The sequence below is a fragment of the Pygocentrus nattereri genome, chromosome 27, assembly GCF_015220715.1.
Source record: "Pygocentrus nattereri isolate fPygNat1 chromosome 27, fPygNat1.pri, whole genome shotgun sequence".
Lineage (NCBI taxonomy): Eukaryota > Metazoa > Chordata > Actinopteri > Characiformes > Serrasalmidae > Pygocentrus > Pygocentrus nattereri.
In genome coordinates, this window is record NC_051237.1 from 1,757,509 (window position 1) to 1,778,808 (window position 21,300).

Sequence of the window (21,300 nt, forward strand, 5' to 3'; positions counted from 1 at the left end):
GGCTGCATACTGGTAACCAGGCAACAGAGATCCAGGAAATGCACTGGCCATTTCCCTCTAGGCCAGAGCTGAGTACCTTTCACCTTCAGCCTTCAGGCAGATCACTCATGCGTACTCTGCGTCCAGGACGCATACAATCATTAGATGAAGGGGCCGAACGGGTTCTTTGGAAAATGCCACAGAACAAGCATGGTTTCCTAGGAAACCCTACAATGATTAGTTCCTAAAGGGGAATTCCACACCTTTTCCCTGTTTTCTGCTTTGTTCAATGGTTACAATTCGGTCATTCGGAGTAGTTTGGTGTGAAATGCTCTGTTCATTGTGGTGGTGATAGAAACCAGACGTCTAAAGCATTTAATGCCTCGAAAGTCACTTTACAGTAAGCTATTACATAGCTTATGAACATGCCTGATGTTGGAGATGTTGTTTTACAACTAGTTGTGCAACCAAATGTTAGCCTCCAAAGTGATAACTTTACAGGAGAAATAATGAATGAACTTTACTTTCAATGTACGTTATTGTAAGGATTTTTTTCCCAATTTTATTCCAAGCGATTTGGAAGCATTTGAATTGGGCCAATCATCCTGAAATTTCCACACAGTGTAAAGCGCAGCTGCTGTGCTCAAAAGTTGCAGAAATGTAAAAAATATTTTTCTCTGGACACCGACAATGTGTTTCTCTACAGTGAACCATTTCACATTTAACCATTCTTAATGCCTTTTTTTCACATTTACTTCATTTAGTTAAGCAGACATTTTGTAATATTGGTGGAATTCTCCTTTAAAAGATGCATAATTACTGTTTATTTGCCGAATTTACCAAGACTTTGTCTAGTGAGACTGGTAAATAGCAGCGTTGCTGCTCTTGGACAAACAAAAGTTATAGAAGTATCCAATAGTGTCACCCAGGTTTCTCTCCTGAATAATAAGCCTAGGCATAATGGGCGCAAACTTTGAGTTGTCCGTGCTTCTTCTGTGTGCCCCCCACGCGACATCATGTCTTATTTTTATATGTTAAACTCAAATAAATAAAACTAATTAGAAATTGTGCACGAAAAATCCCTCATGGGGAGGACGTGTTCATTTATTCTAAAATCAACAAAACCTAGTTTGCATATGGGTGCTCAAACTTTTGCATGTGCCTTTCGATTATACCTGATTCAATACAAACGAGGACAGTGAAACAAGTGAGTTCAGCGCAGTTTCTTTAATTTATTCAAAAAGCAATGCATTACTGATGCTGTACATTAGACGTAAAGCTAGTCTTTAAAGGTCAAGAGTAACAGGGTCTCAAAAAGAATATGTCCAAAAGTGAGTTCAGAGATTTACAGTGCGTTTCTTTACATGAGTAAACAGAATAACAGACATTAACTGTCATCGAGGAGAGCATCCAGTCTTGGCTCACGGCCCTGATGGAGTTTTTCACAACTCTGTCTTCAGGAACTTCTTGGCTCTCTGCATGTTGCTCAACACTGTTAGAGTGAAAACAAAAATGGCATTAATGCTTAGAAACAGTGTTATAGAACAGTGACATACGGTATGAGAATCACTTCTATGTTATACAGTATATAGTATCTAAAACCATTTGGATCCATTATCACTGAATTACAGCTGTAATAAAATGAGTGGCCTTTTATTACTTACAGAGTTTTATGTCACTTGGCTCATAGGCATACATGCGGTTGGCGTAACGGCCAGTGATATCGGCCCGAACGGTCATGGAAGGATCTATGGAAAAGCAGAGGAAGGATTTTCTTCAGTTAATCCATTGAAGGAGAAATGGTGGCCTGTCACTGCTGAGCAAAACTGAAAAGCCCATCTCTCTGAGGGAGATGCGGTACACTCACCAACAAAGATGATTCTGGGAACATACTGGCCATCTGGTGACAGGTGTTTGTCTGTGGTTTCGTACTGTAGAGAAAGGACATTTTAACATAGATTCACAGACGGTCTCACATAATTTATTGCATTCTTTAGTAAATAAAGCAAAAAAACTCACCACCAGGTTCAGGAGAATGAAGTCCTCGTCAGCTAGCTGCTGGATTTCTTTGTCCTCAGCAAAAGCCTTCTTCAGAGCTGGACGAAAGAGCAGAACAAATATTTGCTTGCTTGATGTTTGACAATGTCGTCTATCTACTAGGCTATAACTCATATGGTGCTAAAATAAGCTCTTAAGCAACCCTATTTGAGCCCATTGTCAACTGACGCTGCCACGGCAGTTTATAACATAATTGTCTCCTAGAAACAGAATAGAAATTTCATCTCTAGCAGGCAGGCACATACATATTATATATATATATATATAACCACTTAAGAAAGACCACCTAGAACATTATAACGCCATGTAAACATTTAACACAGAATCGACAAATGGGTTTTATAGAATTAGCAAAATAATATGTTAAAGGGGAATATCACAGACAAATATCCAGTCCAAAGAGTCTATATATGGAAAACAAAGCATTGATTAATTCTTAGGTATAAAGAAAGGTTTGAAAATGATCATGTACAAATGAATTACAACAATTTTTGGTACATAACCCATAAACCTATTGTGTAAATAGGCCAATGCTAGTTCATGAAAGTGGATAAAATCACAGCGACAAACCACAGACACTGTAGAAAAGCGTGATTATTCCGGGCTGATTTTGAGACCTAGGGACCAGGCCGACCTATTAGGTGGAGTTAAAATCTTACCCTGGCTGTGTGGGCAGTCTTCCAGGTGGAAAATGACCATGAGAGGCTTGTTCCTGTGGAAATATTTTTATATATGAGGAAAGAATAAGGACTTTGTGTGGTTTCATTACACAAATACATCCAGTAAATTCAATGCATCAATCGATGCAACCACACTCAACTGATAAAGATGAAGCTGAATCAGCATAATGACTGACCACATGCATACTGTACTATCAAAATGAACACATTTCTCACTTTGAGCGTGACCAGAAGAGTGCCTCCTCATACGTTTGAGCCCAGATCAGCTGATCACCCCATCCTGAGAAGGAATTGAAAGTGTCAGGGGTGGCAGTGTTGCTGCAGCATATAGAAATAGTATAAAATGTTCTCAGCTCAGTTTTGGACAATATTCGAGTTTTGAAATTCTGGCATTTATAATTATATATGCAGACCCGGTATTGTGTATTATTGCTTACCGCCCTCTTACACCAAACAGTGCATTCTTAAACGAGTTAGCTGACTTATTGTCAGAGGTTGTTCTTAATTTTGATCGAGTTTTAATTGTTGGTGATTTTAATGTACATGTAGACAATGATGCAAATGTGCTTGCTTCTCATTTATTAAGCATCACAGAATCTTTTCATTTTTGCCAGCATGTTGTTGGCCCTACCCATGTTAAAGGGCATACGTTAGATTTGGTTTTTACTATGGGTCTGACTGTCCACTCTGTTCGTGTGAAAGACTCTATAGTGTCAGATCACAGCAGTATTCTATTGGCGCCTATTAGAACCAGAGTTAAATCCTTCCCCATGGTTAAATGAGGAAATCATAGCTCTGAAGAAAGTGACTTCTTGTAAGATGAGAACAATCATGATTTGTAGATGCATGCATGATGAAAGATAACAGTAAAATATCCTCAGTTTTAATAGGAATCCATGATTTCCTCAGGGTCTAATCAAGCTTAAGTGCGCTGGGTGGTAAGTTGTGCTGTCAATGCGGTCACATACAACTAAGCAATTAATGCTGCCATTAAAGCGACTAAGAAAGAAAGACAGCTCACCTCTGGAGAGAGTCTGAGGAACTCTTTTCTCCTTCTTCTGCTCTGGCTTGTTGGAGGTGGTGGTCTTCTCTGGCTTCCCCAGGACAGAAGTCACAGCCACCAGGACCACGAGCACTGACAGCAATCCTTTAATCATCTTCTCAAGCTGCTCAAAGAAGATCAATCATCAGACTAGAAAACAGAGCACTGAGGGAATTTCAGAACAACACAGATACATATTACTGCGCTCGTGCAGCCCATGTGAATAAAATAAGGGAAGAGAGTTTCTGAGCCTGTGAGAAAGCAGGTGCATTGTACAAAGGCAGAAGGGTAAAAAAGGCTTTGTGGCTGTGGTGCATTCCAGCTTGTTCCTTGAAACCAATGTGAATGAATTGAGTAAAGAGAGCATTTCAGCATGCAAGACAAAGCAACCCTTAGAAAACACAGGCAAAAAGGTTTAAAAGCATTTGTAGATATTCTCACCTGCTCTCAGGTTTCTCTTGAGCTCAATGTTCTGTCTTGGTCTCCTGGACCTGCTGTGGCTGTTACCTCTCACCTGAGCAGCATTTATACACCTGTGCACCTGTATGTCCCTCCCTCCTCTCTACTCTTCTGGAATGTGTGCTTCTGCACCTTTGTTTGCTCTGACGCTATGCTAAGAGCACCTCTATTTCTATTTACATTCACTTTCAATCCATGCTTAATTTTGTTCTGAATTATCTGTAGGATAACAGTGAACGTTAATGGTCTCCTGATATCCTAGGATTCCAACTGCAAAAAGCATGAAATATATCACTTTTAGTCAATTTTGGCTCTGGTCCAAGGACAGGTCAGCATTATGTCATAAAATTTCGCTCAGAGACTTTAATGATTAGGCCTTCTGTGATTGGCTCAGATCGTACCCATGATGTCGGTCTTGCATTAGTGGGCTTTCAAAATCATGACGTGTTATTGTGAGTGTGTATATGTCCCATAATGTATACTCAGTCTAATGTATGCGCTCCAGTTGGTTTTTATGACAATCTGTCTTAATATGTATTCAATCAATCGAAATATCTAGCTCAATTATCTATTATTTGTTTATGTGAAAAGATAAATGCACATCAATTATCCTCTAGTAATGGAAATGGAAAGTAATATAGGAATAAATCTATTTTAGGAAAGTAGCTACTAAAATCACATTTTCAGGGAAATTGTACTGTATCACTGTAGTTTGGTGGACTTGGGGGTCCCCAGATGTTGTTTGAATTCCAAATTCCTCTGATTACAGCCGTAGCAAAGGGCTGAGTGTGGACGGTGCAGGAAGGAAGTGGGTTTGTTGAAGTTGATAGACGTATCTGGTCAGTTTTTCTGCAGATTTCCTCAGAAACGGTGGTGGACATTCTCTCAGATCTTCATTTCTGATTCTATTACTTTGCCTTGAAAAGAAATTTGGTCTATAATCCAACCCTTGGGATGTAAGTAAAGTCATTCAGGGAAGTGGTCCATTTTGTGGATAACCTTACTGACTGATTCCTTTACAGTGGTGGTTATAGGAACCAGGGTTTGCCTACAACACAAAATTGTGGTCGATGTGAAGTTTTCATTGGGGACTGCTTTGCCTTTCAATGTCTTTCATATACATCTCTGCCATGAATGGACTACATTTTAGGCCAAATCCTTTTCAAAACTACTGTAAAACAACGTCTCGGGCATTAGGCAGTATATTACTAGCCCTTTCATGTAACAGCTTTCCGTGAGGGAGCTTTTAGGGACATTAAACTCTGGATGTCCGGTTCATGTCACCACCACTATGATCAATCCTGAATCTGCTGATTTCCCTGAAACAGCTCATTTCACGTTTCACACTCTGAACAACTGTTTAATTATTTAATTACACAGAAATTTAGATAAAATCTGTTTTACTTGTTTCAAGAAATAAAGCCTTAAGCAAGCACAATTGTTCGATAGAACAATATCACTATATAAAATACTTAATATTCATACAGCGGTCTTAAAGAGATATAGATATATTCACTACCATGAAGATCATTTCGCTTGCCAACATCTTTTTTTGCATTGTACAAGGAAACTTTAAGGAAAATAACTAACGACTCTCTCTCTCTGGCAAAACGCTGGGTGTGTTTTATGTACTGACCGTTTAATGTGTGTTTACGTACATGGCAGCAGGCTGGAATGTGCTGCTGAAAGCCCATCCCATCACTCCCACAGAACAGGGCACTAAAAAGGAAGGAAGTTGACTATTGTTAACCTGCTTAAGAAGGACTGACGTGTCCTTAAAGCTGCTGATTTGACAATTTCACATGAAGTTCTTTCATTTGTCCGTTTTTCATGTCTGTTCCCTATAAACTGTTTGATCAATAGATAAACATACAAAATCAATACACAATAACGACACACAAGAATACTTCAGCATATAGAAGTACAGTACCTCTTATTGGGGTGTTTGTTTAACACACTTTTAATATAAAGGTCCTACCAACCATAGAAGAACAACTTTTAGTGTCCTAAAGAACCTTTAAAGGGGAATTCCACTGATTCCCTTATCATAGCAAAGACACGGATTAGGACGTATGCAAGACCTGGCCTAAAATGTCATTTGAATCTATCTATCTATCTGACTGTCTGTCTGTGTGTCTGTGTGTCTGTCCATCCGTTCGTCTGTCCGTCTATCTGATTTTTCAAAACGTCTGCAAAATTAAGTCGTTGAGATAAAAAAAAAAAAGTAATTAGTTCCATTCTGGAGAAACTTGCCGAGGGGTGGTCTGAAGATTTTATTACATTTGCCTCACTAAAACTTAATGGTTTGAATAGTTTTAGAAAAAAATGGGTCTTAAGCTTTTTTTAATATACTTTCATGGAGAAGTCCATGCGAGACAATATGGTCCCCAAAGAAAACGCATTTCTTCAGATTTAACACTTTTGTATCATTATCAACATTACATATAAAAATTCAGGTGACTCTTCTATGTTCACTGGCTGTTTTGGATAGTAAATTAAATTGGCTATAGTTGCGCTGTAGACATTGCAGACCCTGGTTTCTATCACCACCACTGTAAAGAAATCAGAGGCTGTAAGTTTCTCTACAATGAACCATTTGTTTGCATCTGAAAGGATGAATTTTGCAGAAATTTTGGAAAATTGGTGGAGTTCTCCTTTAAAGAGACAGTTTGTGTGAGATGACGAGTGTGAAGAACCCTTGTAAATTTTAAAGAAGCTCCTCTCATAATGTGCAGAATACTGGATTAAAATACTGTGATAGAGAGAACTGCAGCCATCTTACAGAGAAGCACAGCAGGCTCCTATTTAATGTAAGGCGCCCTGTACTATAATAGATAAGAGCAAATGTGGCATCGTTTGGTTAAGTAATAAATTGTGAGTTATGAGCAGAGGCAGCCCATTTCAGTTCACAGTAAATAAGAGCCTTGCTGAGCACATCCTCAGCAATCCACCTCTTAGAGTGAATAAAGCTGTGATTCAGGCCTGACAAAGACCCTGCCTCGCTGGAGCTCTGGGATAATGTGACTGCTGCAGATCAATGCTGTCTTTGTCCAGAGCTCAAGCAACACCAGGCCTCCTCCACAAGCAAGCTGAATGAACAAACCTTCACACAGCTGTGTCCCTCTGTCCTTCAGGAAAATGTCTGACTGTCTCTTTCATTTGTTGTGGAAGATGACAGCATGGTTTCTTCAGGGTGGCTTAAAGAAAAGGGCATCTGACTGCAGGGAACATGTACCATTATAGTTGGGGAGCAAAGCAGTGCGCACATCATGTGACCCGGAGCAATCAAGTGTAATCAGATGCATTCCTGGTAAAAGGTCTCCTGCAGACATTAGATAACAATCTAACGCCATAGCAAAGACACAGATTAGGACATGGGCAAGACCTGGCTAAAATGTTATTTGAATATCTATCTATCTATCTATCTATCTATCTATCTATCTATCTATCTATCTGACTGCTGAAATTTTTTTTTTTCATTTTTCATTTTTTGACATAATTTGAAAATACTTGTTACCCTTTACATTGTGTGTAAAATTAATGAAGAATGGACCAAAAGAAATGGCCCAAAAAGACTTGGAAAAACGTCTGGTTCCATAGACTTACATTAAAGATAAAAGTAGCTTTTTCCTTCTCCTGTAAAGTTTTTGGAGATATGAGGTTTTGTTCCAACAGTAGCAATGTGTATGTATGTGTGTGTGTGTGTGTGTGTGTGTGTGTGTGTGTATATATATATATATATATATATATATATATATATATATATATATATATATATATATATATATATACACACACACATATACATATACATATATACATATATACATACACATATAGACATACATTCACACCTAGGGGTAATTTAGTATGCCTGCATGTCTTTGGACTATATATATATATATAGTCCAAAGACATGCAGGCATACTAAATTACCCCTAGGTGTGAATGTGTGTGTGAATGTATGTCTGTCTGTCTGCCCTGTGATGGATTGACACATACATTCACACACACACACACATACACGCACAAACATACCTCGGGGCAATGTAGCATGTCCAAACGGCCTGACTGCATGTCGTTGGACTGTTGGAGGATACCAGAATGCCCAGAGGAAACCCAAACGGACATAGGGAGAGCAGGCAAACAAGAGAAATGGGAATTCTAACTGATAGATCACCACAACTGTTCCCACCCGATAAACAAAAACAAAAATCTGTCCATCTTTCCGCTGTGAGAAGACGAGACGAGAGGATGCTAAAAGGATGTGTAGCGGTCAAAGAGCAAAAAGAAAACAAAAAAGAGGACATTTCCAAATAAGAGAAGTTGTCAGTGTTTTCAGAATAATGGACTGACCACCCCAGTCCAGACCTCAACATCACAGAATGTGTTTGGAATTATTTGGATCACGACGAACAGAAAATGCAACCAATTTCTTAGACTGAACTTTGGAGGTGTAGAAAAATATCCCTGCACATTTCTTTGAAAAACTGAAAGCAGGTTTTTTGAAAAGAAAGGACACTTTAGCAGAGACAAACGATGGACATAAATATTGAAAGATTTTATTACATTTATTAAATATACACACATATTTAGATTTAGGCTTCTATATAATGTTCTGTTAAATGTTTTCTGCGTATTTCCTGACACTGAAAAATGAATAATTTGTGCTTAAGTGCCCGTTTAAAAAAAAAAAAAAGAAAGTTATCTGACTTGCAGAGTACAGTATTTGTATGTTTAGAAATGTGTTTGTGCACTACACTATGACCCACAGACACATACAGTATGACAAAAATTAAACCTTAAAGTTAAATGTGTTGGCGCTGGAATAGAGGACTGGTCTAAGAATCACTGAGACAGTAAAAAGTAATTTGGAAGAAAGAGAACACCCTTTTCAGGCTACACTTAGGATAAATCTTGGTCTGGGAAACCAGCCTGAGGTGCAGTGTCTATGTTTTGTCGTTCGTCTTTGCATGCTTGCTAAATTCCTCTCTTTGATTAGGCATGTAACTGAAATGCAGTCGCAGAGGCATCCCCCAGGGCCATATTTATCAACTGTCTCAAAGATAGGGCAGGCGCTTTTTAAAGACCTAATGCAGGCAGCTTTCATATGGTTATACGCACTGTTTCCTTAACCACTTCTCCAATCCTGAGAACTTTGATAAATATAGGTCTGCATCTAGAAGGCAGTACGTAGAGGAATGAATGGGTGTGTGGACTTCACTACTATTGCCGGATTGCTGAGGTGTCCTTAAACTCTTTCTCTACTCAGGCAAAAGCGCCGAACGTCATGCCAATATTTGTGTTTGAGGGCGTGGTGCTGAGGCCATTCCTGTTCACACACTACTCCAGTCATCTTTGCTCAGTTCCGCCCTGAGAACACGGATGTGTGGACCGGAAGGCAAACGGCACGATCTGATTGGGGGAGCAGGACACAAATCAGCAGGTGAAGAGGTCAAACGCTGATCTGCTATTTCTTGGAACAATGTAGTTTTTGGAGGTTAGAAAGCAAACAGCCTTTGGGTGAAAGTTAACATCACTACTTAAGAGTTCAGTGATGATTATAAAATTGACCGGGACATCTGACATCATATACTTACACATAAATTAAAAAACTACGGAGAAATCAACTATATAATCACTGTAAATGTGAAATTAATAACTTCCTATAAGCATCCGTTTTTATAACATTTATTAATACATGTAAAAAAAAACTTTACAGATATTTGTATATGTTTATAAATGTCTGTTTATGCACTATACTCTGACTCATAGACACATAAACCTTTCTAACACAAATTAACCTCATCTGTATAGAGGTACAAAAATCATTATCAGACGTCTATGAAAATAAAAACATAGGAAAAAATTAACCAAACTGAAAAAAGTAGTCCCACAAGAGACACAAAGGCCACTGTTTTCACAGAAAACACTTTGAATAATGTTGGCCCAGAGAGTGGTTCCAAGCCCAGGCAAGGCTCAGTCAAACACTGATGGACAGAGACACGACACAGCTGCGACCCAAATGAGTCACAGCTGGACTTCAGTCGTGCTTCACAGCTGAGAATGTGACTGCATGGATATACATGCTCACATACACACACATACACATACGCTCAATGAAACGACAGCATGGAAACAAGTGTGGAAACAAAAACATCCTGATTGTCACACTATTATAGGAGATATATCTTTAAATAATTTTGGTTCATGTGGCTCAGCCAAATTATTCAACAGTGTTTTAAAATCTTGTGGGGGGGGGGGATTGGGGGGGGAGACTGATGTGATTCTCATAATTCTGCATCTGAGTTCAGTGAAATGATAAACACCTTGGTAATGATACTGGCAGGTAGTGTGACCTACACAGTTCATCATATGCTCTTTGCACACACCTGTTTCATACAGCATGGGAAATTTCCTGCCAGTACCACACACAGGCAAGCAGCCTGAGTCTAGCTTCATCCCCGCCAGGCATGTGAGGATGCACTTGCTTGGCCAACTGGTTTTGAAATAATAAAAATGTGGAGGACTGTGGCACTGTACACCACAAAGCATAGTAAGGTGCTTCTCAAGTCGAGGGTAAAGAAAAAAAAAAACATATAAAAAGAAATATGACTCAAAACATCTTTTACAGATGAGATCATATGGCAACATATGTCTGAGGTTCTGTAGTGCCAAACCAAAATTCAAAATCCAAAAGAAAACAGTACCACTGGAACAAACGAAACAAAATAAGCAAACATAGTGGTCACAGGAAGCGAACAGGGTGGGCACAATCTTCAGCAGTCTTAAGTCACTGTAGTATATGTGATCACAAAAATATATATTATCTACACGAGTGATCACGTCAAGTCTCTATTTACACAGGAGGATCCTGCGCCTGTCAGTGTAAACGTCCTCCACTGACACCACAGAGTTACCACAGGCCTGAGTGTTTCTCAGGTGAACACTTAGTTCTGTTGAACCAGTCTTAGCTTGACTTTCCATAAAGATGAGCAAAACGGGTTCAGGGCTGGACTTGTAATGTGTCTTCATCGCAGATCAGGCAGCTGTAAACACTGAGGAGAAATAAATGGCCTAAATAAAGCATCTTTCCTTTTCTGTCCTCTTGTTCTCTGTCAGGTGAAGCTCGTTTTGAGTCTTACAGCCCTCTTCGGAGACGGCGAGGCAGGTTCACAATAAGTGTGCATGTGTTATGAGTCTCTCAGAGTCTTAAGACTTTCAAATTAATGCCCATGTTGAGGGTGCAGTGGGGGACCGTTCACGCCCGGGTGGTAGAACGCACAGTTGTTTTCATATCTGCAGCTCCCCTTCATCATAAAATGGCGACACACAGGTCTTTTCGACATGTCTAACAAAAGAGGGAAAACAAAATTAAAAAGAGCTCCTACATGAAATTACTACAATTTCAAGGACAGCAGAAAAGAAAAAGAATTAGATTTTTGTATTAGATTAACTTACCACCCATGTTGTTGTGTCCCCCTCTGGGTCCCCCTCGGCCCCCGCGTCCTCTGAAGCCTTGGTCTCCTCCTCTTCCTCGCCCCCGGTGGAAGTGGCCACCCCGGTGTGGCCCTCCTCTCAAGGAGTCATCGCCCCAGTAATTGCCATTGTCTCCTCCACGGCCCTGTGGACCAGGTGGAGGGCCAATCATGCGAGGGCCACCTCCAGAATTAAAAGGGGGTCCATGGCCATGGGGAGGAGGTGGGTGGTTGTAGTGAGGTCCACCAGGGGGCTTGTTTGGGGGATAACCCCCATTCACGGGCATCTGCATATTCATGTTGTTCATATTCATGCCTGGACCATGACCAAGCAAACCTGCGTTTACTGTAAGGGGGAGGGGGTCGAGGGAAACGCAAATTAAGTTTTTCATAAAGGCAGTACTCCAAAAACGGTTCCTTTTATAAATATTATTAACCGGTTCGTTATGGCTGTTTTTATTCACATTGAAATACTTACTCTGTGGAGCATTGGCTGGTTGGTTTTGGTTCTGGTTCTGATTCTGGTTCTGCTGTAGTGAGCCCAAGAGCTGCTTTATTTTGTCAGAGAAATCAGGCTGCTTTATCAAGTCCTCTGCTGACTGGTTAGATCCCTGTGCACCCTAAGAAACAAGCATATTACAGACAAACAGCTCAGTCACTGAATCCCAAAGGAAAACAGTAAATAAATGAATGCAGGTCAGCTTTACTCACCATGATGGAGCTGAGAAGTTCCTGGACATTCACCGCTGGGTTGCTGGGAGGGGGTGCATTGCCCTGTGTTTGGGGACTGCGACTACTGTTGCCAAGGCTGCCCATTAGGTTAGCCAGAACAGGGGGAAGCTTGGATCCCTCCTGGGAAGCAGTGGTAGGGCCCGCTGCAGCCATACTGTCAGCAGGCTCCATGTAGCTGTCATCCATCATAGTGCAGTCCTGGGTCACCAGAGGAAAATAGAGAGAGATAGAGAGATGTTAAATTAAGGTGTTAAATTTTACATTTGCCACATACAAACACAATCATATGCCATAATACAATTTCCTGAACCAATACGCAGAGTATGAAAAAATGGAAGCGGAGAGGAAGGCACATATGAAGTATTTCTAATACTAACACAAATTATGCTTGGCTGAAAATATGAGGCTTTTACAGAATGTGCTGTGTCTTCATCTTATCAGAATAACAAACAGCATATAAGTGAACAAAGCAAGGAGTCATACCTCGTCAAGGGGAATGAGACGCGGTGGCATTGGCTCGTAAGGCTCTGGGTCTGGCTCGTGAGGGCTGTCTGGGACACTAAACAAAACAGAAGGTCCAGCAACTTTACATTACACACACAGAAAGAAGGAAATCAAAACTGATCAAAGTAGCTGCCTCAAAATAGTAAGAAAACACTGACCTCTCCTTGCTGAGGAAGATTTCCTGTAGAATTCCCATCTCTCTGTCTCTCTGGGTCAGTTTCTCGCTGCTGTTGGCACCTGGAATGACCAGGCTACCTGACAGTATAAGAGGTCGCGGCGGTGTCCAGGGCACTCTCTCCTCCATGGTGTCATGTGAGAGACGACGTGCCATCTCAAACGTCTGCCTGTCCATCATCAGCTCCCGCTTAGCTGCCTCACCAAAGTCCTTAATCTTATTAACATTCACTAAGAAAGAAAGAAAGAACGAAAGAACTGATTAACATCCATTAAAAAGATACACCATTTGAACTGATACACACAGCTGTGAGACGGTAGGTACCATCCTTACCTCTTTCAGTCTCATCCAGGTCAAAGTAGAAGTATTCTTTGAGTTGCTCTTCTTCTGCCCAGCGAACGCTCTTCTTTTTCTTTCCTTTCTTTGTCAGGCTCTCTTCCTCTCCACGTGGCTCTGAAAGAGCATTGGGCTTATCACCTGCGAGAGGGAAAAAAGAGACATGTTTTTAATTTGTTAATTTGGGACTTGGAGAACTGTGAGGTGGATCAGAGGCCAGCTGATAAAAGGTATAAGAGGATAAATCATATCAGTAGTGCTATTTCAAATGCTTCCAAAAGAGTCTAGTACAAATACAGTTAAACAAATTACGGTAACACGCCTATGTCCACATGGTTTGACCGCAGGGCATTAAGCTCACCAGTATCCATAGCCTCTGGCTCTTCCATGGGGACAGGCGTCCCTGGCTGTTCCATGTCTTGGGGCTCATGAGGAGGAGTCTGTGATGCAGGAGCCTCAGGGGAAGAAGGCTTCGCCTGAGCGCCAGTGTATGTCTGGGGCTTGTTGTCAAATGGACATGGCTGTGGCAAATCAAGAAAAGAGAACAAAAGGACAAGATTAGGGTAAGAGGTAGACATATTTCTGTAATTTTACTCAAGAGAATAGCCAGGAATATCCTAACTACAGCCTGTCAAAATGACTGAAAATCCTGCAATTTAATCTAAATATTTAGATACAACTGCTCTGCTATGGAGCAAGTTTAGTTGAAAAAGAGAGAAAAAAAAATTTCTAACATTAGATGGCGCCAACATTCACTTCTAACATGTAGTTCACTTCTAATGTATCCTGTATATCATAGGTATAACAAAAAAGACCTAATAAAAGACATCACATTATACCTTATTCGATGTAGGAGATGCAGCTTTAGGCTTCTTTTTCTTGATTTTGATTCCAGGCACTGGAGCAGAATTAAGAGCATCCAGAAAGCCAGGGCTCTCCATGGCTAAACATACAGAGACAGACACAATATTTATAGCACTGGCTGTAAAGTAGAACACAGACTGCCAAGACACACAGATGCAAGCAATTAAATTATATCTTGTGTGATAAATATTTTAGAGCAAGTAAAAAGTGGTTTCAATTGTATTGCACAAGCTTTATTACATGCAAAAACTTGCATAAGAGTTTGCTTACGCTGTGGAGGTATGAGCTTGACTTTAATCTCTTTGGTAGAGTTGGGAGTGGTGTTAAGAGGCTTGTACTTCTTTTCCACAGGGGGAGCATCAGACAGGGAGGAACTGAAGAGAATTCAAGAAGCAAGAGCTTACAAGTCAACAAAAAGAACAGCAGAGGGCAGCAAATCTGATACTTAAAGGACACTTAAAGGAAGAGATGTGAATAAATGCTAAATCAATGGGGAAATCAGAAAAGGGGAAATGTATAATTACCTAGGCCTTTTGAGAACTGCTGGTTTGATGTTATATTTATCACCAAGTTGAGGGACCACAGGTGGCTTTTTAGAAGGGATTGGAGTTGGGGTCTCCACCTCCAAACCTGTTGAATCAAACCAAAGTATAAGTGCCTACTAAATATGTTTATGGCACTCAGCTATGTCTAAAATCTACAAAATTTAACATTATTAATTCTAGAGGCAATAAGAAAAAATATTACACTAAAAATAAAAAAAATACTTTACAAGATGTAACACCCTGTAACGTATGTATCCTGATTTCAGAAAGAGGGGATCCAGACCTGTGGAGCGAATCTTGGCATGGCTGGGAGCATGAGCTTTAGGTTTTTCTCTCTTCTTCTCCTCATCTGACCCTTTCTCCCCAGCCTTCACCTCAGGGCGCACTTTACTGTCTTCTTTCTTCCGTTTCTTGTCTGAAAAACAAATACCAGGATTGTGGTAACTAGTTAAAGACAAACCACAAGAACATGCACTCACATTTTATTCCTGTTAATATGGCGTTGAGTCTGAACTGCACTACAGGAGAGTGATAAAGTCACTACAAAAATGAAGACAGAAATGGAGAAAGAGAGTAACTACCATTTGGGGAAGCGCCACTGGAAACGCTCTGAGAACGGATAATGGCCATCCAACCGTCCACAAGCACTGAGGCAAGCTTCCGCAGCTCTGTGGGAAAGAAACCCGATAATAAAGACAAAATTAATACATATAATACATATCAATAATCAATACATACAGCCTACGTATCACTTCTGGTAGTTCCATTCAACACTTGCTCTTACCTTCCGTCTCTCCACTCTTGCTTAGATGCTTAACCAATTTCGCTGTGTTGTTCTAGGAAGCGAATAAGTTCAAAAGGTAAATAAATGAACAAATAAAAGCAAGAATACACTAAGAAACACTTCTATAATGTGTGGGAGCCAAGAAATACCTGTTTGAGATGGTCCACAGTAAGGGGCAGTTTCTGCAGTGTAAGCAAAATAAGCTGCAGCAGAGGAGTGTTGCTGGTGGTCTTTGAGTATGTGAGCCAAGAGTTGAGCAGCTTGTAGCCACCCACACGGATAAATCTGTAAAGTGGAAAAAAAATGTTTGGCACAAAAGTAAAAAGGGCAACATTAACATTTACTGCAAGAGAGTAGCACAGAGGACTTGCCCTGCTGTGCTGAACATATATATATACGTACCGGTTAAGAATGTCGTGAGATTTGGTCTGCAGTAAGATGTTCAGATACATGCACCTGCTGACCATTTTGTGTGAGGCCTTCATTAGACTGTTTGAAAAAGAGTCAGAAACATGGGAGTAAGATCACTTCGACTAGATGATGTTAATATGTCAAGGCTATTCATGTAAATAACTGCAGCTCAACGTGGACACGTTTTCATATCTTTCACCTGAAGACTTTGGCAACACCTTCCAGGCTCCTGAGCTCTCCGTCCTTCCCAAGCAGAGCCTCTACTCCTTTCAGCACCTCCCTGGGGTCCACCGGGCCTACCGCCATTATAGGTTACTGACATAGAGGAGGGGGAGAGAGAATAAGTGCCATTTAGATGATCTTTCTGCAGGTACACAGATGTTGCTGTAATCATTACTGTCACTAGGGAGTATCCGAACCACTGGAGATATGCTGTTTGACACACTGGTCAAAGTAGTTATTGAGAGCTCATTGGAAGAAATACAGCACATACAGGGGGCTGAAATAACTAATTCACAGGTAAAAGTCACGAGGATAACATTATAAGTAGGCCACACAAACAAGAGTGGCCAGTCAGGAAATATCAAATACCAAACTCTCTGATCCGATCACCACAAAAATGAAAGCGCCTTCAGTGCAGCTCATGTAGATAAAAAAAAAATGCTTTTGTGTTAAGCTCTGCCCCAAAAGTCTATCACATCAGAAGACTTCATACAAAAGTTGGACATGATTCTTCACACACAGCACTGCAACCAAAACCACAACAAAGAAGCACTCAGAGGGCCAGTGGGTCATGTGGCTCAACAAAACACTTTCCACAATAATATTCATAAACTCGACTAGTCTTGATCTGAAACTGGAGTACCAGGTCATTTTTAATGAAGCATGTGAGTAAAGCTTCACTAACAAGTCTATTTAGACAATTCATGGATTGCCAAAAAAGGAAAGTAAACTTTACCATGGGTGATGTGGAAAGAGGTTCGTAAAATAAGTTAAAGCATAATGAACCTATTGACTATATGCCGGAACACATGCTTACAATTTTCCTAAAACAGACCTTCTCTAGCACAAAGTATTTGCCTATACAAACTATATTAGCATGTTACATTTAATCTACTCAAAGCTGTGCATTAAAGGCAAGTAGGCAGCAGAATGAATGACTTTTATGTTGTTATTAATGTACATGGTTTATAAAATGCTTATTATTTTAACATCTTCAATGGAACAAAATCAAAGTTTGAATGCACTGTTACCACCTTCTGCCAACACAACACCCACCTGCTCTCCAAATTAAGGATGTGTTTATGTACATATGCAATTAGACTACATGTATTATTTCTTACATTGTCAATTCCAACATAAATATAATGGTTCAAAATGGCTAAGACACTGACGAGTTAAACAGTCGTTCTTGTGAGCAAACTCGTTCTATGTAGTCACAGTTATTCAGAAGCATCATACTAGAAAAGAGAAAGTACTAGAGGAGAGTAAATCTACACAATACTGCTTTTTTATTACTATACTCAATTCTACAACCAGTATACTGTGATGTTCTATGTGATACAGACGTTTCATTTTAAAAACACTAGAATTTAAGAGGCTCTGGGGGAGAATTCTGATGAAAAATATTGACTTCCAAACTAATCTCACCAACTACAAAAGCAAACAAACATGTATAGACACTTTTTTTTTCTTTTAAAGAAAAGTACAAAAAGAAAAAAAAAATGTGCAGTCAGTCCATCCCAGATCAGACACTTCACTTCTGTACAGCAGAACAACTGTTTCAGACACACTTCCAACCTCTCACCTGATGACTGTGGGCAGGACCTGTGTTATTACTTTTCTAAGACTTGGAACTTTCAGATACACAGAGTATGATTGCTCAATTATGAATACCGATTTATTCACATTAAAATTAATTATGAAAATGTATGTGAAAAAGTAAACATTACATACTTTACAAATGTACATGCTCTTGCTTTATTTATCAAGGTCATTGCGAAATAACTGTCCTATGTCGCCATCATGTGGTTAAAACTGAGTAAGTCAAGTCTGGTGTTGGGTGCTGTTTACCTAAAGGCCATGAGTTTCACCATAAGAGCTGCTAATACATCAGAACTCAATACAGAGCTACAAAACTAGTGAAAAAGCATAATATAAAATATTACATTATTAGACATACTCATTTGTTGCTATTAAAATTAAAGGTAGAGTCAGCAAAATATGAAAGACACCTGACTGCAAATGTAGTGGATCTGCCAAGATATGATTGCTTTGTTTTGCATCCAAGGCCAATACACCAAAACTTAGGATTGTGTCTAGTAATGGATTGTTTGGGTTTTTTTTCCTATTACTGAAGAAGCAAACTTTGGACACCAAACATGCCTTGGCTGATCATCTACATTTAGAGTAAAGACAAAAATGGTGTATTATACTTTTTCCAGAACCAGTCCTTTTAGCTAAACGGACACAAAATCTAACTGAGTCAGTGATTCCAGTGGGCTGAGTCCAATTAACAACTCTCCAACACACACCAGCCTCTTTTGAAATCACTCTTTTTGAGGAAGCAGCCTAATGAATAAGAGAATAGACGGTGGGGGGGGTTGGAGGGGGGAGGGGGGGTGGAGAGGAGCGACGTCATGTTGCCCCGCCCATGCAGGGGCAGTAGTGCACTTTAAAAATCTCCTTTCAGTTGTTCAGTATGAGCATAACGAAGATCCTTGAACTCCACATTGGGTCAACTTTTAGCTCTACGCATCACCGAAGAAAAAAAAAACGGGTACGAGCAACATTTACATTAAAAACAAAAAATTTTTTTTTTTTTTTAAAACTAAGAACTTAGTTCAAACTTGCTACGCGTTTCCATACAACACTGGGGTTAAGCATGCAACTTTCACCAGTGGATTAGCGTTAATCTGCGCTTGTAAATCATGACGGTTGCTTATTTTTCGAAGGCGTGAGAAGACCGTACGTTTAAAGGAACGGAAAAAAAACCCGTATAAACTAATCATTCGTAATTCGATAAATGTCATGTGAGGAAATCAGGTTTGGTCTTACCCGTAAAAGTGTTGTGGTTGAAGTTTTTATAGTCTCAGAACTCAGAATCGAACTCCTTTACACGGAACATTACACAAAACTCCTGAAAATGTCACAACCGTTACACAGAACGTAAACACATCAAAACAAATGGCAGTTAAATCTGGGAAACCAGTGTTCACACTGACCGCAACTGTAATGATCACAAAGTCCAAACATTTACCAAAAAAAAAAAAAAAACAATATTGTTTTCATTAAGAACTGTTAACCAAAAAAAAAAGAAAAAAAAAAAGAATAAATAATTATTTGACCTGCCCCTCAAAACTGAAAGTGTCCCCCTCCCCCCAAATCCTCTTTCCAGACATCATTTCTTTTTGGATATGGTTGAAAAAAATGGGTTACCCTGTCTTCTGCGTACTACTCTCTACTACTGTATACAATTATGAAATAATGAAATACTAACAACTTTACATAAAAAAAAAACTTTCCACACTGGTCACAATGTTTTGTATGAAATGCAACGTAAGCGGAGCTTCTGCTGCCGTTGCTGCCGCTTTAGTGACCGTTGCTGCTTTCGCCATCTGTCGGCCACCCGCGTTCAAATGTTCGCAAGACAAGTGGCTTCGGCGGGCCGTGATTGGCTGAGCGGGATCCAAGCCCCGCCCTCTTTTTTAACCACTTCTCTTCGAGCTAGAAAGCGAGAATGGCGACGATGAAGAAGCCCGGACGCCATTTTAGACAACAAGTACTAGCAAAAATAAAAAAAAGAAATACTGAGTACACTTTACATCCGACATTCGTTTACACACGGGAAAAATACGAAACTAAATAGTCATTATCTCAGAGTATGGTTATGACAACGCGATACAATCGAGCGGAACAAATACGTTTCAAAAAACACAGCCACCATTTGCTTGCAGTGATCCCAGCAAACGACAACCTGTCCGCCATATTAGAGCAAAACCGACTAGACAAACAAGTCCTTTCTACTCGGCATTTCACAGCTAACATTTCACCGCAAGCTCGCCGTAATACACACAAACGCAATCTTTATACTCAGACTGCCGTATAACTTTATATATATATATTAACGGTATATATATATTTGATGGGATGGTTTATTTCACTCGCTAGCTACTAAGAATCGCCTGGAACAAACGAGGTACAAAGAAACAAAGTTACACTTCAGCCCCCCGTAACTGATTTCCCCCACTCGATTAAATCCACAGTCGCCAACTTTGCAATCTTTATGTGTAGATTGCGCAGAGATGTTCCAATGAGCTCTCCTTTCGGGATTTTAAGCCAAAATTCACTCATCCTGACTATACTGTGGCAATCTTTATGTACAGATTGCTTATGAGAAGCGGTCGCTAACCTATCTTATGCTTGATTTATCCTTCTTTACTTGGACTGTAAATCCGTCTCACACACAAAGAGAAACAGGGCTTTCCGCCGCTGCTAACTTTGCAGTGTGAGCTCATACGCTAACTGGCTTACCTTTCTCGCTTTATCTCAGCTTAATTTTGAATTTTTTATCTAATAATTGCCGCCTTTAACGGCCAACTGAATAACTTTACCTATTATCATTTTCAATACAGACAATTGATTAGCTATTAAATTTCGATTCAAATTGGTTTGAAAGCAACACTTACTATTTATAACTCTCCTCTGCGTCACGGGTACCTATAATATATTGTGCTTAAACAGCAACAATTTTCAGACCAGTTTAAGACAGCCTAAACTGTCATGTCTTTATATCTTTATGGCTGAAAAATGGCTTAATGGGCGGGATTGTGGTGGCTAGAGTCTAGCATTTCCTTCTTGAACAATCTGGAGCAGAAAAAACGTAGGAAGCAAATGTCCGTTACTCGAGTAGAAAAAACATGTTTTTGGGCTTTTGGTCTTCAAACACAGTTGAAAAATCCTCGACGTCAGATCTTCACTGAGACCGTTTCAGACCTGCAACAAAGCAAAGGGACAAAAACCGATTAGAAAAATCTATAAAAATTAAAGTAGCCAAAATAAGTCATACGAAAATGCACCAAAATGCTTCACATTCGCCAGGATTGAAGTCCAAAGTGAATAAATGGGGGGGAAAGCTCATAAAACAACAACAAGCAACGTCTGAATTTTTTTTTTTCTCTTTCTTTTCTGATAAACATCTCCGTCCTCACACTTACCTCAGACAAATCCAGGAATGATCTAGAAGGGTGGGAC

The 21,300-nt window shown here is 39.9% G+C and overlaps 2 protein-coding genes across 2 annotated transcripts; both read right to left on the minus strand.

Annotated features, from left to right (window-relative positions):
- Positions 1–1,187: 1,187 nt before the first annotated feature.
- agr2 (anterior gradient 2) lies at positions 1,188–4,265 on the minus strand. The gene is made up of 8 exons (XM_017708629.2): positions 4,201–4,265; positions 3,739–3,883; positions 2,934–2,997; positions 2,697–2,749; positions 1,999–2,075; positions 1,847–1,910; positions 1,644–1,727; positions 1,188–1,471 (listed from the first exon to the last, which is right to left on the minus strand). Exons 2-8 carry the CDS (start codon positions 3,872–3,874, stop codon positions 1,422–1,424), a joined length of 528 nt encoding a protein of 175 aa, XP_017564118.1. The 5' UTR covers positions 3,875–3,883; positions 4,201–4,265; the 3' UTR covers positions 1,188–1,421.
- A 4,627-nt stretch (positions 4,266–8,892) lies between these two features.
- On the minus strand, positions 8,893–21,253 carry ppp1r10 (protein phosphatase 1, regulatory subunit 10). The gene is made up of 18 exons (XM_017708657.2): positions 20,736–21,253; positions 16,247–16,362; positions 16,039–16,125; positions 15,786–15,921; positions 15,637–15,688; positions 15,434–15,520; positions 15,136–15,267; positions 14,832–14,937; positions 14,578–14,681; positions 14,283–14,386; positions 13,805–13,964; positions 13,441–13,584; positions 13,091–13,337; positions 12,912–12,987; positions 12,408–12,626; positions 12,175–12,316; positions 11,680–12,042; positions 8,893–11,569 (listed from the first exon to the last, which is right to left on the minus strand). Exons 2-18 carry the CDS (start codon positions 16,351–16,353, stop codon positions 11,445–11,447), a joined length of 2,391 nt encoding a protein of 796 aa, XP_017564146.1. The 5' UTR covers positions 16,354–16,362; positions 20,736–21,253; the 3' UTR covers positions 8,893–11,444.
- Positions 21,254–21,300: the final 47 nt, after the last annotated feature.

Coding starts and splice junctions, on each gene's coding strand:
- agr2 (XM_017708629.2), bottom strand. CDS start 3,874: ATGATTAAAGGATTGCTGTCAGTGCTCGTGGTCCTGGTGGCTGTGACT. Junction 2,076..2,696: donor AGACTGCCCACACAGCCAGG/GTAAGATTTTAA, acceptor TCTTTCGTCCAG/CTCTGAAGAAGGCTTTTGCT. Junction 1,911..1,998: donor TCATTCTCCTGAACCTGGTG/GTGAGTTTTTTT, acceptor CTTTCTCTACAG/TACGAAACCACAGACAAACA.
- ppp1r10 (XM_017708657.2), bottom strand. CDS start 16,353: ATGGCGGTAGGCCCGGTGGACCCCAGGGAGGTGCTGAAAGGAGTAGAG. Junction 13,338..13,440: donor CCTGGATGAGACTGAAAGAG/GTAAGGATGGTA, acceptor TTTCTTTCTTAG/TGAATGTTAATAAGATTAAG. Junction 12,627..12,911: donor GTCTCATTCCCCTTGACGAG/GTATGACTCCTT, acceptor CTGGTGACCCAG/GACTGCACTATGATGGATGA.